The sequence below is a fragment of the Elgaria multicarinata genome, chromosome 13, assembly GCF_023053635.1.
Source record: "Elgaria multicarinata webbii isolate HBS135686 ecotype San Diego chromosome 13, rElgMul1.1.pri, whole genome shotgun sequence".
Lineage (NCBI taxonomy): Eukaryota > Metazoa > Chordata > Lepidosauria > Squamata > Anguidae > Elgaria > Elgaria multicarinata.
Window position 1 is genome coordinate 21,005,782 of NC_086183.1, and position 17,568 is coordinate 21,023,349.

A 17,568-nucleotide genomic window follows, 5' to 3' on the forward strand; every position below is an offset into this window, starting at 1 on the left:
AGCGCCAGTGTCTCGGTGACATTGTCCTGTTTTTATTCAAAAACTACGGGCATGTAACAGTGCCCCTCTCCCAGGGCCAATACACATGGACTAGTTGAAATAAGAGCCATATCAATTAGCTAATTCTCTCGCTTCCATTGATAGGTAGCATGTTTACAATACACGTCTCTGGCTCTCTCAGTAACAACAGGTCTGGGGCAGCTTTTTTAAACGAACAAAACTTGCATGTGCTGACTGTCCATCCGGTGATGAACAGAGGCTTGTAAATTAATCCAAAGTAGGGTGTGCATTTTGGCATCACACACACACACACAGCCATTCCACTGTTGATTCAAGAAAGCACTTTAAGCATCTGAGACATAACGCAAGTCGTTCCATTCCTCTCAAGTTGGAAGCAGCCCTGATGTTGGGACTCCGCCTACTTGAATATTAAAGCAAGCCACCAAATTGGTGGATTGTGCTGCTATCCAAGCCATTCCTTTGGCCGAGTCATAGATGCCTGTAATTTTTTGTGAACTGCAGCAGCTGACGCAAAGTCCAAGACCACTAGTTCATAAGTGAGTTATATCTCCTAACGAAAACATATTTATATGGAAATAAGTTCCCCGGGAACTTGCTTTTTAGAAATTATAGTTAAGATTGCAGCCTTAAATTGAGTCCCCCCCCACACACACATACACACCAGTTTTCCTTCTCCGCATCATGAAATTGCTGCCATTTTCACTGTGCAATAACGCTTGGGGGTCCTGCCTGAAGCCGCCCCACAGCAAGGATAACAAACCAGGTGAGCTATATTTTCTTATAGAAAGATGATCGGCTTTTCCTACAGGCCCAGGAAAACACTAACCTTCCCCTCCTCCCCACAGAGCGCTCAAGTTCGCAAGAGTTTGCTCACGGCTGTCGCTTAATTTAAAATGGCTATTTTTGGTGTGGCTGCATTCGCAAGTTCAACTCCCGCTCCACACATACACGGTCACTTGTGGATGGCACCCACGGCCGCCACTTCCTCCAGGATTCAAAGCTCAAGGCCAAAGAGCTTGAGAAGGGTCAATAAGAACTGGGGGGAAAAAATCCTCTCCAAAATGAGGGTTCACATTTGAGCAAAGAAGAGCAGCAGCACTAGGGAGACTGTGCTGTGTTTCTAGGCTGTGCTTTGTTACAAAATGGGATGGAGCCTTTCCCGCCTGTCAAGCAGGCACAGCGAACACACACAGCGGCGGCATATCTCCGTCTCAGCTGGGGGCAGCAAGGGCTTTTTGTGTCCCAACAGTCCACAGGTCTGACCTAAAGAGGAAAACTGAAAGGCACAAAAAGCCTGTATTTCTTACAATATACTTGAACAGCCGGGAAGAGGAGCAATGAGAGTCGTTTCCTTGAAATCTTTTTGAGAGCTTTTATAACATTAACCGCTGGAATTTGCCTCTGCTCTCTTTACTGGGGCCCAATCGATCATGTAGCCACCTCTTTTCTGTAGACACATTATAGAGTCCAGAAAGCAGGAGCCCCCAGAAAAGATGGATCTTGATTATGTTTTAGCCAGCTTGTTCACTGTTTCAGGGTAGTGTGTTTCCTGTTTTGCTGTCCCCAGGGTCTTTTAATAGTCTTACATTTCACTAGGCATAGATAATGAATGTAAATATCCATTACAGTATAGGTTGGGGGTTATCTGACTAATGGCCCCATAAAAATCAGAGGATTAGAAAACCCTACAGAGACCCTAACCCTGAGTGCAATAGGAGCTGATTGTATTATTGAATAGAGACTTGTTTGGCTCAAGTTGCACACTTTAAAAAGAAACAGCTGTAAAGTGTATTTGTAAATATTTGCCAGTGTTTGGGCAAGTTCTTATTTTTTGGTTGTTTTAACTGTAGCATATATAAATACAGTAGGGAATTCCCCCAGGGATTTTCTAATGCTGAAAATGTGTGTGTAAAAAGAAGACGAAAAAAAGCCCGATGTTGTAATTGTATGTGCTGCATGTGTTAATTTCGTCAAGGAACGAAAAATGCAACTTCTTCCAACTGGAGGGCAGGAGGCTTGTCCTCACGTCCAGCCTGCAGAACCACACCTCATCAGCTCTGCTCCTTCACTTCCCTCCATCGCAAAAAGCCAAACTGCAGCTCCTATCAAGAGCAAGAGGCAGGCCATAGCTTAGTTGTAGAGCAAATGCTTTGCATGCAGAAGGCCCCAAGCTCGCAGAGAGAGCTGCTGCTGCCACCAGAGTCAACAATACTTGGCTAGGTGACCCGGTATAAGGCAGCTTTCTGTATTCCTATGCCATTAGGAGTCAAGTCTCTGATGTTGTAATAAGTTTGATGTCTGAGTGCCAAGAATCTAGGGTTTTAGCCATAGGTCAGTCAGAAGGGACCCATGCAGCAGGGCAATGCCTCTCAGGCTTTGGGTGCCCCCCTCCCGAAATGAGTATGAGATGGGAGGGGTCACGTAAAGAGCCTTACCTGACACCTCCCCTCCCACGCTGGGCATCAGCGGAAGAAGAGACCACAGAAGATGTTGCTGCTTCAGTTGAAACCCCAACTTGATATCCAAAGAGGGAAAAGGGGCGAAGGTCCTGCTGTGCAGGAGTCATCCTTCCTCCTCTTTTTCTTTCCTCTGGGCTAGAGACCAAAGGAATTGCTCGCCCTTTTTTGTGGCTGTTGGAAGAACGAGTACGCCTTCCACGCCTGCACAAGGGGGAAGGCACGTTGGTCTTCCTGCCATTTATAACACTTGAGAATCCTTCAGATCGCGTGGAATGTATTTTTAAGAGATGAAAATATATTTTTTCTATTTGCTAATGTTAAGACTGGGTGGAAAGGGATTGTCAGACCCTGACATGAGTGTGCTACAGGCAGATGAGCATCTCCTGCCATATATATATATATATATCATTTTCAGGTTAAGAAAAAAAAGCAAGTGCAATTTAGCCAAGTGTGTCGTGAGGTCCTCATTTGCCAGCCCTCCAAAATCCAGCAGACTACCAGCACTGTCCCAATCACTCCTCCCAACCTGACTCAAAAGGAAGCACTGTGGTGCTAGCATGTTCAGTTGGGGGAAGCCCCCCCCCCCTTTCACCTTCCAACCTTGCCTGTGTACTGGACAGCAAGTGGTGCAGACCTGCCAGTTACACAGAGCAACATGTCTGCATGCTATGTTTAAAAACAAAACGTTTGTCCGCATGTTATCTTCTGACTAATGCTGTCTGTTCTACAGTACATAATCAATAAAAACTATTTGTATGTTATTCAAATGTGTGAATTACTTGGGAGATAAGAGAAACTTGTTTCTTCTTGAGAGAGAGAGAGAAAGAAACCACATCTAGTTTTGTTCATCCCTCCTAATGTGCTGATGTATTGAAAACTGCATTGACTGGATCAAGATCCATATTGTTGCCAACTGGTTAGCCCTTTTAGGGCATCTTTAGACCTGTACGACAAAATTACTGTTCCTGAAGCTAAGCCTAATAGAACAGGGGGGTTTCCAGAGCACCTGCTTTTGTGCGCATCAGATACAGCCTGCTTCTGGCCATTCATGTCAGAGGCAGGATGGAATTAAGTTCTGTGGCTTAAACCCTCATGGATTCAGAACCACAGCAAGAGGACTGATGATAAATACTGCACCTGTTCAGATTGCCCAGATGCTTCCAAACATGCATTTTAGGAAGGCTAGATATAGTTTTTGTTTTTGAAATTAAAATTTGATTCTCATACACCCAAATACTGATTGACAACTCTTAAGGGGCAGCATAAACTCCTATCAATAAAATTTGCTTTTCTGAATTGAAGGTAAGAATACCATGACAAAACAAATGTGTGCAATGATTTCCGGTTATTGGTGGCCTCTCATTTAGTTCTCTCTTGTGGCCTTTGATATATATTATTTAATAAATGCAAAACATGACTGATCATTCTTTTAACCTCCCAGCTCAAACTTTGTCTGCACCAGCTGTAATTATACTCCTTTAGCTTCTTAGCAAGAACCATCTTTTAAATGCAAATAGACCAGATTCAACACACCTACAAGTATCCGTTTCTAATTGCTTCAGCAGAAAAGCAGTGTATACATGCAATATACAAAGAGAAATACGCCACCCCCACACATAGAATAGCAGAGTTGGAAGGGGCCTACAAGGCCATCGAGTCCAACCCCCTGCTCAATGCAGGAATCCACCCTAAAGCATCCCTGACAGATGCTTCCCTGACAGGTCCAGCTGCCTCTCGAATGCCTCTAGTGTGGGAGAGCCCACAACCAACACACATGTTTGAGTGGGTCCATATCTGGCTTAATGTGTAACGTTTTAGTTGCACGTAGGAAAAAGTAAGGCATGAGTTCCATCTTACTCCAAGAAAAAGGAAGGCTTTTGGTTGTGGTTCGCTTGTTTTTTTTAAAAAAAGGATGTTTTATTTTTTAATTTCCAAAACAAAATCCACCTAAGACAATCTTTTAATTCCTAACAGTAGCTAACTTACAAGAGTTCTAAACCCTGGGAAGAAACAACCAAACACAGTTCTGTACCAAAATAGATCCCACCCAAGAGAGACCAGGAGTCTGTATTTCAGGGGAGCACAAGCACCACTCCAGTGAACTGGGATTGGACTGGAACTGCATTCTCAGGTGGTGGATGTCTTTGGCAGGCCGCCCAACAGGGGTGATGCTTTCGACTCCTGGTTCCGCCTTCCAACCAGTAGTGCTACAGACCAGGAAGACCACTTGCTCCTAACGACAAGTCCTTGCAAAGCATTCTGAGCCCACTGCACCACTTCTAGCACTGTTACATGGCAGGAGCCTGCTGTGCAGTGGCCACAGGGGTGGCTTGGCGAGGCAGAGTGTACATTGCACCGAGAAACTGGTCTGCAATGCGCCCAGCTTCTCTCAGTCCACTCAGCAGAGCTCCGTGAACAGTGGCAGGGTAGTTGCGGATCGTATGTTCACCGGCAAAGAACAGGCGAGGAATTGGCTGGAAAAGAAATAGGTTGGCAAGGTTACAAGAGCCCGTTTTATACCTCTATAAAGTTGCATCTCAGATTATTTTTCTCAAACACACCACCTTGAGAAGCCATGGCTTGCTGATGGATTGTTTGGGGCGGTTAACAAGCCACACTGCATGGTTAACAAGCCACCCAGGGGAAAATGTCCTGAGTTCAGACAACACGCTAGGCCAAGGTTGAACAAACAAACCACGGTCCAACAACAACCCACACTCGCCCACTAAGTGTGGATTAGCGTGTTGCGCGGATGAAACACTCAAGGCAAAATCACAGTTTTCCAGTTCTCACCTGGGGAGCTCCTGGAATGGCTGGTCCTGGAGTAATTGGCTGAGCCATCAAGTCATAATCATTTCCTGAAGATCCAGCTGCGACATAGGAATAGGAACCTCGGGCCCAAGGATCGGCCCGCCAACGAGATACCACCGTCTCCTTGGGCTGAGGATGAAATAAGGGCGGGGGGAGGGAAACAAACGCATTGGAAATGTTTTTGTCATTAATCTCTTCATTGGCTTCCAATTCACTCCAGAATCCAATATAAACTTCTCCTGTTGACCTACAAAGCTTTTCACGGTCTAGCTCCTTCCTATCTTTCTTCTCTCATCTCACACTATTGCCCCGCTCGTGATCTTCGCTCCTCTAATGCCATGTTTCTCACCTGCCCAAGGGTCTCTACTTCCCTTGCTCGGCTTCATCCATTTTCTTCTGCTGCCCCTTACGCCTGGAATGCTCTTCCAGAACATTTGAGAACTACAAGTTCAATCGCAGCTTTTAAAGCTCAACTAAAAACTTTTCTTTTTCCTAAAGCTTTTAAAACTTGATTTTGTTCTGACTTTTATACTGTTAGTTTTACTCTACCCTGTGCCTGTTTGGTGCATTCTCTTCCCCTTCTTATTGTTTTATTATGATTTTATTAGAATGTAAGCCTATGCGGCAGGGTTTTGCTATTTTATTGTTTTACTCTGTACAGCACCATGTACATTGATGGCGCTAAATAAATAAATAAATAAATAAATAAAATAGAGAACCTCTGCAAGTAAGCTTCATGAGGTTCCTGTACTAGGAGGGGTGAGCATGTGTTCATGCATGCACAAAGCATACGAAACAGGCTTTTCACTAGGATGAAAAAACTGTAAGCAACAGAAAACCTCAATTGGGCCAGAAGTGCCTGACCAAAATTTCATCTGTCAGTTGTGTTTTGAGAGGTCTAAGATCACTTAATACCCTGAAAGGGCAACTTACAAAATGACCTCTCAAATCATTATCTTTTACACTAAATTATGTAAACAGGCAGGAATTTTTTCAAGTTCACAAAAATGCCTTTTAGGAGCCAGCCATGGGTTTGGGATGCCACAGCCCAGGATCCAGCCATCTGCTCTTATTATTTCAACTTATACTCCAAGTTTCCTCTCAAATTAGTGCTCAAAGCAGATTACATTAATAAAAAAACAAGTAAGGCAATAATAACAATAGCATTAAACATTACATTATCAAAATATGAAGAGCTTTCCCACATACAACTCCCTGTATTAGGTTCTAACATAACCTTCTCTATGCTAGTTTTTGAGCATATAGAGAATTCTTTTATATGGAGGGACAAGTTAAACATCCAATCCCTCACCTGCACTATGAAGTAGCAAAAGTCCTACAGATACATCATGAGAGGGTCCCAGTTGTGCATTTCACCTGTTAAATGCACATTGAATGAGGTCTTCCACAACTAGTAAGTAAGCAACTAATTCCTCTGGCCTAGTTAACTCAGAGAGTGCAATAAAAATCACTACAACCCAAGAGTATTGTGGCACAAATGTCAGCATGCCCCATTTAAAGTGCCTGGATAGGTAAGTGCTGTCTGTCTGGACCAGAAGACTTTCCTTCCTAAGGCTGACCAGGAGCACTAGTATTTGCTGCATAACTGAGGGCGGAGGGTGATGCTGCCCACTCTTCCTGCTTTCAAGGCGTGCCCATATCCGCAAAACAGAAAGCAGGAACAGGAAAACAGGGAGAGAAAAGGAACAGGCAGGCAGGGAGTTGCTCCTTCCAGCTGATAGAACAAGTTGGAAAAACCAAGCAAGCCTAAAGAAGTGAATTGTTATGCGGCCCATGTCTGGCCTAAGTTATACATGACAGAGGTTTAATTTATTAAAACATAGCTGTGGGCTTGAAACAGCGCTCTTTCCCTCATCGGACGTACAGCTCCTCTCGTTTTGAAAAGTTTGGTCCACAAATAAACCCCTTTAATGAAGTTGTGAGGCTTGATCATGATAAAGGTAGGCAGGCAGAACCAATCTTTTTATGGCTCAGCAGCATCTACGCTACTTTGCTTCATACACTGATAATGATAAATATAGGATTATCAAGGAATTTGAGAATTCCTGCACAGACGGAACTATAAAGGACTCAACACGCTACCTGAGGGACAGCGCTGCTGCCAAAAATGCCCTTGAGAATCGCAAGGCAGCGTCCGACAATGACATCGTCACTGATGTTCTCCATGATTCCAGCTGCTTCACCTGCTACCAAAGCCAGAAGAATTGGTGCTGTGTGGGGGGGAAAAGAGATTATTGGGACATCGGCACACAGCAAACACTTAGTCAGACATCTTTAGTTCCTCCTTCTGTTTGCGAGTATTTTGGAAGGTTCTCTGGCAAACAGCCTAAAAATGGAATACATTTCTCATGAAGATAAAGACCTATCAAAAAAGCTGAGGGAGGTTGGAGGGGAAAGATTTATCATATGCAGAAGAAGACATTAGGCAGAGATGATGTAGGGTGGGAGTAGATTCCAGTCATTTAAAAGGTGTGTGTGGGCAGAATTGAACTGAGTTTCCTATTCAGCTATGTCTACTGTTTCTGGTTGCATCTGAAAGAGGAAGAGGGATATCTCTCTCCCATTCAAACCAGGTGCTGCTAGGAACCTTATGGCATTCTTATACCATGGTTGCCAAGGGGCAGGCCGAGTTCAGGTGAAGAGAACATGCCCTGCATGCCAAATCTTCCAAAGTTAAATCCTGGCCATTTCCGGTTAAAAGGATCAGGTTGCAATGATAGAAAACACCCCAACCTGAGACCTTGGAGAGCCACTGCCTGTCAGCGGAGACCATTCCGGCCTAGATGGACAAACTGTCTGACCTGGTATTCCTCTGATGCAAACATTGGGTGCTGGGTGTTCTATACAGCAAGGCATTTTCTATGTAGTTGTCTGCCAGGCAGATCAACCCAGATCAATGGCTACTAGCCCTGACGCTTGTGTGCTAGCTCCAGTATTTGAGGCAGTAAGCCTGTGTGCACCAGCTGCTAGGGAACATGGGTGGGAGGGTGCTGTTGCACCATGTCATGCTTGTTCTTCCCTGGCCGATGGCTGGTTGGCCACTGTGTGAACAGAGTGCTGGACTAGATGGACCCTTGGTCTGATCCAGCAGGGCTCTTCTTATGTTCTTAACCCCACCACCACCACCACCACCACCACCACATTTATGTCACAACTCCGCAGAGGGAGGTGTGCAAGGCTTGGAAGTCCCACCTACTTTGCCTTCTGATGATACTGAGAAGCCCTGTCAAATGTTCTCCCTGCGCAATGATACCGTCAACCTATGCACTGTACCATCTACTGAGGTGTATACACCACCCCTTCAATGCAGACGTCAAAATCCTGCCTCCGGCTCCACCCGCCTGCACACACACGGCCAGTTCCTCTCCTTTGAGGTCCGTGCAGCTGTGGAACTCCAGAGCATCTCCTGTACTTCTGTTCGTTTGCGCTTCAGACAGCTCCAACGTGCAGAACAAAAGTGCCCGAACAGAAGATAAATTAAAAGATATCCAAGCTCTAACAGGATATTGTGTTTAATATTTTATGGAGTTTGATTTGTGTTTCAAAAGAACTACCTTAAGACCTCACTATGCAGTAACCACCAACACCTGCTTATGTATATTAAGGGATTCTCCTGTTGCTCCCATGAAAACAAATGGTGATGTGCTTTGGTGCAAGTACCTTTGTAAAGGTTCCAAAACAGGAAAAGCTCTCCTCTGCTGGCGGTCGTGCTGCCGACATGACCAAACAAGTTAACGGTCTGGTCCCAAAACACGCGGTCAAAACACAGTACAACCTAAAGAGAAGAGACACGTTAGGATCTAGGAGAGACTGCTTTACATTACAAGCTAATTACATTTTGTAGAGCTTCATAAAACAGCAAGGGTCTTTTTGTTCTTTCAGGGAATATTTCAGGCATTGACATAGACACGTTTTATTATATCACACTCACACACACAGAGCAGGATATATAGCAAAGGCTAAGAAGGCCATACATTAGGTTTTGGAAGTGTCCCTCTAATTCGCATCCAAGGCCCATTGATATTTCCAGTAATGTAGTATTAGGCAATAAACGGAAAACAAGCTAATTCACTTCTGCCATGTGCTGGAGTCTGAGCAGTACAATGTAAACTGCATGCTCAAGAAATTCATGCCCTAGAAGAGATGAGCCAATCCCAGCACCTGAAGCAGAAAGGGTACAGGATTTTTTGTCTTCTAAAACGACAGATTCCTCTCCAGGCACCCTTAGAGGACTCTAGAAAGGGCGAATGGTACTGTGTTTTTATTCTCAAGTGTGGAACATTGAAAGAGACCAAGGAAGAAAGCGCCCATCCGTTCCAGTAGCAGGTAAAGGTATAGCTATTATGCTTGTTCCTCTGCCTATACACACCCATGTGCATTTCAAGTTACCTTGTTCAGGTTTCCAAATCCCATTCTCTGCACAGCAGATGTCTTCCACTCCGGAAGAGGAGGCACAAACTGTACTGCAGGAGGCTGCTGTTTTAGCACTCCCAAGGGAAGGGTGCACAGAACAGCATCGCACTTATAAATAAACGTCTGGCTAGTGGAGCGGGTGTTGACAGCTATCACTTCACATCCTGGCGAAATGGAATAGGGAGGCAGGGAGAAGAGATTGCCGGGTAAGCATAGGAGTGCTATTGTTGGAAAAATTTGTAGAGGTGGAGGAATGGTTGCCTAAACACCCTAAATTACTATCACCATCTACATATTCAGTTCCTTACCTCTGAATATTAGGTGGATTCAAGTTCTAGCAGATCAGTATACTATGATCCTTTCTCTGGGTCTTTCCAGTCTACAAACTGCTTCCCAATCCTTATCTCAGATAAATTCACAACCATTGCTTGCTCAATGCCATCCAGGGAGCATCGTAGCTAAACAGTTTTAAACCTGCCTCTCCCTTCTCAAAACTAAAGAACTGTCCCGCTAGCACTACATTATCTTTCACCTGAAGCCAGTGCATTAAACCGCCCCCTTGTTTCTCATTTCAGTTCCCACTGTTCTGCGCAAGCTCATCTACTATCAGCCCTTATTTTACCGCCACATCTTCTTCAGACATTGCTCCCCGGACCTGAACAGTCACCCATGTCCTCAGTTTGAGCAGTTCCCTCTTTCCTTCTATATCCTCCCTGAAAACATTATTTGGAACATTCTCATAGTTAGTAGTTAGTTATGTGCCTTCAAGTCAACTGCGACTTATGGCAACCCTAAGAATCAGTGACGTCCAGTTGCATCTGTTGTAAACCACCCTATTCGGATCTTGCAACTTCCTGTCCGTATCTTCCTTTATGGAGTCATCCCATCTCTCGTTTGGCCTTCTTCTTTCCCATCTACCTTCTGCTTTCCCTAGCATGATTGTTTTTTCCACTGAGTCATTTCTTCTCATTATATGTCCAAAGTAGGATAGTCTCAGTTTCAGCATTTTTACTTCTAGTGAGAGTTCTGGCTTAATTTGTTCTTTTTCGCAGCCCATGGTATCCACAAAACTCTCCTCAAACACCACATTTTCAAATGAGTCGATCTTCCTCCTATTTATTTATTAAATTTATATAGCTGAAGCTCTCTGGGCGGTTTACAAAAGTTAAAGGTATTTGCTTTATTCATTGACCAACTTTTGCATCCATACATGGAGATATGCAGGTTGCTTACCTGTAACTGTAGTTCTTCGAGTGGTCATCTATGCATTCACACATATGGGCTTTGCGCCTGCGCAGAGACCAGACCGGAACCTTCTATAGCTAAGTGGAACGTTTTTGGCGGGAACCCCTCCCCCACGCTACTGCGCATGTCCATGGGGTTCCCGCCCTACCCTCAGTTTACAGGAGTCCGACATCGTGCCCCCATAAACCTGAGTGTAATTTTAATAAAGTACATTTCACATATAACTGTGTCATTTACAAGTCTCACACCACCAAGTGGGGATGGTGGGTGGGTTGTGTGAATGCATAGATGACCACTCGAAGAACTACAGTTACAGGTAAGCAACCTGCATTTCTTCTTCGTGGTCTCTATGCATCACACATATGGGCGAGTAGCAAGCTGACATACCTTTGGAGGTGGGTTGGTGCATCATCTGAAGATCTCTGAAAGCACTGTCCTCCCAAATGAGCAGTCCTGCCTCGCACGGGTGTCCAAACTGTAGTGCTTGACAAACGTGGATGGAGTGGACCACGTTGCGGCTCTACAGACTTCTGCCAGTGGGACACCTCTGGTGAAGGCCACCGAAGTTGAAACAGCTCTGGTGGAATGAGCTGTCACAGGTTTCACTAACTCTAATTTAGCAATAGAGTAGGCCAATTCAATTGTTTCCACTATCCAACGAGACAGTCGTTGGCAGGAGACAGGAAGTCCCTTAGAAGGCTCCCCATAACAAATAAACAATTGTTTTGTCTTTCTAAATTTGTCCGTTCTGTCTTTGTAAAAAGCAAGAGCCCTTCTTACATCGAGAGTATGCAAGGAAGACTCAAGAGGTGTAGTTGGGTTAGGAAAGAAAGCAGGTAAAGTAATGTGCTGGGACAGATGAAAAGTTGACACTACCTTAGGTAGGAAGGCTGGGTCAGTGCGTAGCACAACTTTATCCTTATGAAAGATAGTGTAAGGGACATCTATTCTAAGAGCTTTAAGCTCACTTGCACGTCTTGCCGATGTAATGGCTACTAAAAAGACAGTCTTTAAAGTTAGAAGCCTAAGGTCTGTCGAAGCCATGGGCTCGAAGGGCTTGCGTGTCAATGCTTGCAGCACAACTGATAGGCTCCATGGCGGCACGATACTTTTCACAGTTGGTATCGTGTTCTTCAGACCTTTCAAAAATTTCTTGGTTGTTGGATGGGTAAAAGGTGTAAAACCATCTATGCCCCGATGAAAAGATGTAATCGCAGCTAGGTGAACCCTGATGGATGTAAGTTTAAGTCCTTGCTGGAAAAGTGTCAATAAATAATTGAGGATCAAGGATAAGTGGCAAGATTCAGGTGATTGGTCCTTTTCCAATGCGAAGTTCTGGAATCTCCGCCACTTTGCTGCATAAGATTTCCTTGTTGAAGGCTTTAGAGCTGCCAATATAATGTGGTCCACAGTCAAAACTCTGGCTCTAGAGGAAGAGTGGTTGCTATCCTCCATGCAGTCATCTTGAGGGTCGACAGATCTGCGTGTCGAACCTTGCCCCGGTGTCGAGACAGTAGCTTCGGTGTCGACGGGAGTCTGATGTAATCCCCTCTCGATAGCCGAAGAGCGTGGGAGAACCACGTCTGTCGAGGCCACCACGGTGTGATCAGGATGCAATTGGAGTTGTCCATCTGGATCTTGGCTATCACTCTTGTCAATAGTGGAAAGGGAGGAAACATGTACAGGAGATTTCCTCTCCAAGTTCTGGTGAAAGCGTCTCCTATAGAGCGCTTTCCTCTTCCTGCCCTGCTGCAAAACTTGGCGCAGACTGCGTTGTCCTCGGTAGCGAAGACATCGACAACAGGGCGGCCCCAGTACCGAAAAAGGCTTTCCCGTACTTCGACGTCGAGCTCCCACTCGTGGTCGACATGGAAGGATCTGCTGAGAGAGTCTGCAATGACGTTTTCCTTGCCGGCTACATGGATCGCAGTCAGGTAAGTCCTTCTCTTTATGCACCAGTTCCATATTCTGAGTGCAGAACGGTTCAAGGGGTGTGATCTTGTTCCACCCTGTCTGTTGATGTACGCCACCACGGTAGTATTGTCCGTTGCGATCAAGACATTTCTGCCCTCGATCATCTGTGCAAATGCTTTTACTGCATTTTCTACTGCCAGGAGTTCGAGATGGTTGATGTGATGCTCCCTCTGTGATCGAGGCCAACGACCCTGAGAAGTTAAAGAGCTGCAATGGGCTCCCCATCCTTCTAAGGATGCATCCGTCGTGATCGTTACCGAAGGCGCGTCTTGTTGGAATGGAACGCCTTCGAGAAGAGTCGACATCGAGAACCACCAATTCAGAGATGCCCTCACCTGCCTCGGTATTGAAAGGTAAGTTCGTCGAGCATTGAGCCTGAGATCGAAAGTCCTCAAAAACCAAGCTTGCAATATCCTCATTCTGAGTCTCGCAAATCTGATGACTGCCGTAGTAGCTGCCATCAGACCTAACAGTCTCTGAACTGTCCATGCCGAAACTTTTCGGCGGCTCTCGGTATCGATGGCTAACTGTTGAAGGGTTTTTGCCCTGGTAGAAGGTAAGTATGCCCTCCCGTCTCGAGAGGATAGGGTTACCCCTATGAAGTCCAATCTCTGCTGCGGAGTCAAAATGGACTTTTCGAGGTTGATCCACAGCCCCAACGAGTCCAACAGGTTGAGGGTGGTTAGTATGTCCGACTGGAGCGCCTCGCTGCTGTCCGCTACGAGGAGCCAATCGTCCAGGTATGGATAAATATAAATGCCTTTCTGCCTTAGGTGGGCGCATACCACCGCCATGACCTTCGTGAAAACCCTCGGTGCCGTGGCCAACCCGAACGGAAGAACGGTGAACTGGTACTGGGATGCACCGATCGAAAACCGCAGGTAAGCTTGATGCGACTTCCTGATGGAAATATGGAAGTACGCATCCTTCAGATCCACCACTGCGAACCAAACTCCTTTTTGTAGAAGCTGCAAAATTGAAGTAACCGTTGTCATACGGAACTTCTTCGGGGTGATGAACTTGTTCAGTTGTCTTAAGTCCATGATCGGTCGAAGACCTCCATCCCTCTTCGGGACCGTGAAATAACGGGAGAAAAATCCCTGGTTGAGCTCCTCTGCAGGTACGGGAGAGATAGCTCCCTTCGCCAGCAAGGTCTGTACCTCGAGCAGCAGAGGAGGGGATGGAGTCGTTACTTTCACGCCGGAAAAAGGAGGAAGGGCATCGAGCTCGATGGCATAGCCCGAATTGATGATAGTGAGCACCCAGGAGTCCGATGTTATTGACTCCCATTGATGGTAATGGGGTGCTAGGCGGTTCGCAAAAGGGAGTGGATCTGGGGCCGAAGAGTCAAACCCGCTGCTTCTTAGAGAAGTCGGGTTGCCTCTTGTCCTGTTGGTATCTGCCCTGGTAAGGCCTCTTCCTCTGCAGCTGTTGTTGTTGCTGTCTCTGTTGGCCTTGGTAATGAGGCCGCTGCTGATATTGTTGTTGCATAAGTGGCCTTGACCATCTTTTAGGTCTGTACTGCGCTGGAGGAGCAGAAAAACCCATCTTCTTCGCAGTCGACCGAGCCTTATAGATGTTATCTAGGGTCTCGTCGGTCTTGCTATTAAACAAGCCTTCGCCATCGAAAGGCATGTTTTCGATCCTAGATTTAGTTTCGGTAGCGAGATTGGCAGATCTTAGCCATGCGTGTCTCCTCAAAGATATGGCCCCCATCATGCTCTTTGAGTGACAATCAACTTGATGTCTTGCAGTCGATAGTTGTTGTCTTGCAATCGCTGATGCCTCCGATTGAAAAACTCTCGCCAAATCTCTTTTATCCTCTGGGAGGTAGTCACATAGTGACCCCACTTTCTCCCAGAGGAAGAGCTGGTATCGCGCCATCGTTGCTTCGTAAGTTGAGGCCTTGATACCGAGAGATGCTGCGGAGTAGATCTTTCTACCTGCCAAATCCAACTTTCTGCCCTCCTTATCTACGGGAGCGGAATGGGCTCTTTGTGACTGACCCTGAGCTGACTCCACCACGATCGAATTTGGTTTTGGGTGCTTGATTAAAAATCCAGCATCCCGCTCTTGAATCCGATAAAGAGTCTCTAATCTCTTCGAGGTGGGTTGTGTCACAGACGGTGTCTCCCATGAGAGTTGCGCTGCTTGTTTAAGAGCCGGCGGAAACGGGATAGCAATCGTTGAGGTCGTTTTTGTTTGAAACACATCGTAGATGGGATCGATTACAGGTTCGTCTGCTTGCTCAAGGTCTAAACCGAGTGCACGGGCCATTCTTAACATGTGATCTGAGAACCTCACCATATCATCCGATGGCGATGAGGGATCCTCTCCATGTACAGCATCATTTGGTGATGGTACCGATGCTACTACGGAATGAACTGAATCGGAATCAGATGGGTAGTTACCCTCTGGTGACGAAACAGTAACCAGCTGCATCTGATGTTGTGCTGGATCAACTAATACCTGCTGCGTCGGTAGCGTAGCCGCTGCAGTGATTGGTGTCGACGAACGGCTATGGCGTCGAGCAGGAGATTGGTGGATAGAAGAAGGAGGCAGTGGCAATTGGCAAACTCTGGATGTGGGTGGAGGCTGGGCGAAATATTCCTCCGGTGGATATTGATCATAATATCTCTGAGGTCGGTAGCGATCCCAGTCATAATAACCTTGTCTGGTTTGGGGCTCAGAATATTGAGAGATTCTGTCCCAATCACGCCTCGGTGTTCGTCTAGGCGAAGGTTGTAGTGGAATTATATCTTGAGGTACTTGAGGTCTGATAGGCTCTCTCAATGAGGCTGCCGATGCCGAATCACGTAATTCACCCTCCGATAAACTGGGAGGGTGCGTCGGTACCGTCTTCTTCGGTATCGACTGGGGTCTCGGCGTCGAGACATGCCTCGATACCGAAACAGCCGTTACGGTAGGAGGGGTTGTTTGTCTCCGAGAAGACTCGGATAGTCGAGGAGAACCATGAGAAGTTTTCTCAGTATCCTTTTTCTTCTTTTTCTTTTTCTTCTCCATTTCGGAGGAAGATTTTGGCGTTCTGGCCTTTTTTGAAATTTTCTTGGCTGCAGAACTTGCCAATGACCGGCCAGGCGTCAGGGGTATCTGTGCCCTATCAATTGCTCTGGCTTGCACACTCGTCCCTGTGCCTCGGTCAGAAACGGGCTTATCAGTTGCCGTTTTATCCATTGGAGCCTCCGTAGCTCTGAGGGCTTTCTCCCAAAGTATTGAGCGAAGACGGTCTGCCCTGTTCTTTCTGGTCTGTTTTGTAAAGGACATGCAATGGTGGCACGCCTCTACAATATGACCTTCGCCTAAACAAAGGACACAAAGGGAGTGTCCGTCCGTAGGAGGTAGTTTGGCTCCGCACTTGACACACTTGCGGAACGGGGCCTTTATTGCCATGCGGCAGTCGCGACCGTAGTCGCTAAGATAAACTATCTACAAGAATATAATAATTTTTTTTTTTTTTTTTTTTTATAGATAACAAGAGAAAAAGGACGAAAAAGGACGAAAAAGAAGAAAGCTGAAGAAAAAGGTAGCTAGAAAATATTTTAAACAGATTTAACAGAGAAACGCTAGAGGTTTGGTCTTTCAGTCTAGGCACGATGGCGGACGACGAAGAACTGAGGGTAGGGCGGGAACCCCATGGACATGCGCAGTAGCGTGGGGGAGGGGTTCCCGCCAAAAACGTTCCACTTAGCTATAGAAGGTTCCGGTCTGGTCTCTGCGCAGGCGCAAAGCCCATATGTGTGATGCATAGAGACCACGAAGAAGAACAGAAATACCATGGTCTGAATAATCCTGGCTTTGGTTTCCAATGCTGTATCTTTACATTTAAGGATTTTTCCCAGATCTCTCATAGCCGCCCTTCCCAAACCTAACCTTCTTCTGATTTCTTGGCTATTGTCTCCATTTTGTTTAATAACTGTGCCAAGATATTGATAATCTTTGACTAGTTCAATTTTCTCATTTTCAACTTTAAAATTATGTCAGTCCTCTGTTGTCATCGCTTTAGTCTTCTTGATGTTCAACTGAAGTCCTGCTTTTGTGCTTTCTTCCTTGTCCTTCCTCAGCATACGTTTCAAATCGTTGATAGTTTCTGCTAATAATATGGTGTCAATATTCTCATGGTCCACCATAAATCCGTTATTTTTGGCTGCTAATAGCTAATCCTCCACCCACCTTTGCCACACCCACTTTCACACTCTGGTTTCCCTCTTTCTCTCTCTACATACATCATATCCTGAGACCAGTGGGTAGGCATTGTGTCAGCTCTGTGTTAGGTGGGAAGCATATTTAATTGCCAATCAGTGACAGATGGTGCATGGGCAGGAGCATGCAAATCCAGCAAGTCGTTTTTCCCAGAAGCACTGACCAAACAGCAGCCTTAGTTTAACAGAACAACCAGAGATGACTACAAGTTTTGCTCACCTGAAGCTGTGTAGCGAACCTGTCGAACGGCTGTGTTTAGCTTAATGTCTAAACCTTCGGCCAGAGCAACAGGCACACAGGAATAGCCATTTCTCACCGTCAGATGACTGCCTGTGAATTCAAAGTCATCATCCTGAAATAGAGGGGTGGGAAGGAGATTCAGAAGTCCCTTCAGTGCATTTGT

The 17,568-nt window shown here is 45.9% G+C and overlaps 1 protein-coding gene across 2 annotated transcripts in view; it reads right to left on the minus strand.

Annotated features, from left to right (window-relative positions):
• Positions 1-4,355: 4,355 nt before the first annotated feature.
• Positions 4,356-17,568, minus strand: part of KDM1A (lysine demethylase 1A) — a 53,145-nt gene continuing 39,932 nt past the window's right edge. For both annotated transcript variants that reach the window (XM_063140727.1, XM_063140726.1), the window contains exons 15-20: positions 17,385-17,517; positions 9,702-9,889; positions 8,973-9,087; positions 7,395-7,522; positions 5,274-5,420; positions 4,356-4,954 (exon numbers count right to left, since the gene is read on the minus strand). In XM_063140727.1, the coding sequence (XP_062996797.1) occupies positions 4,769-4,954; positions 5,274-5,420; positions 7,395-7,522; positions 8,973-9,087; positions 9,702-9,889; positions 17,385-17,517 (897 nt within the window). In that variant the 3' untranslated portion in view covers positions 4,356-4,768. The remainder of the gene's footprint in view (positions 4,955-5,273; positions 5,421-7,394; positions 7,523-8,972; positions 9,088-9,701; positions 9,890-17,384; positions 17,518-17,568) is intronic.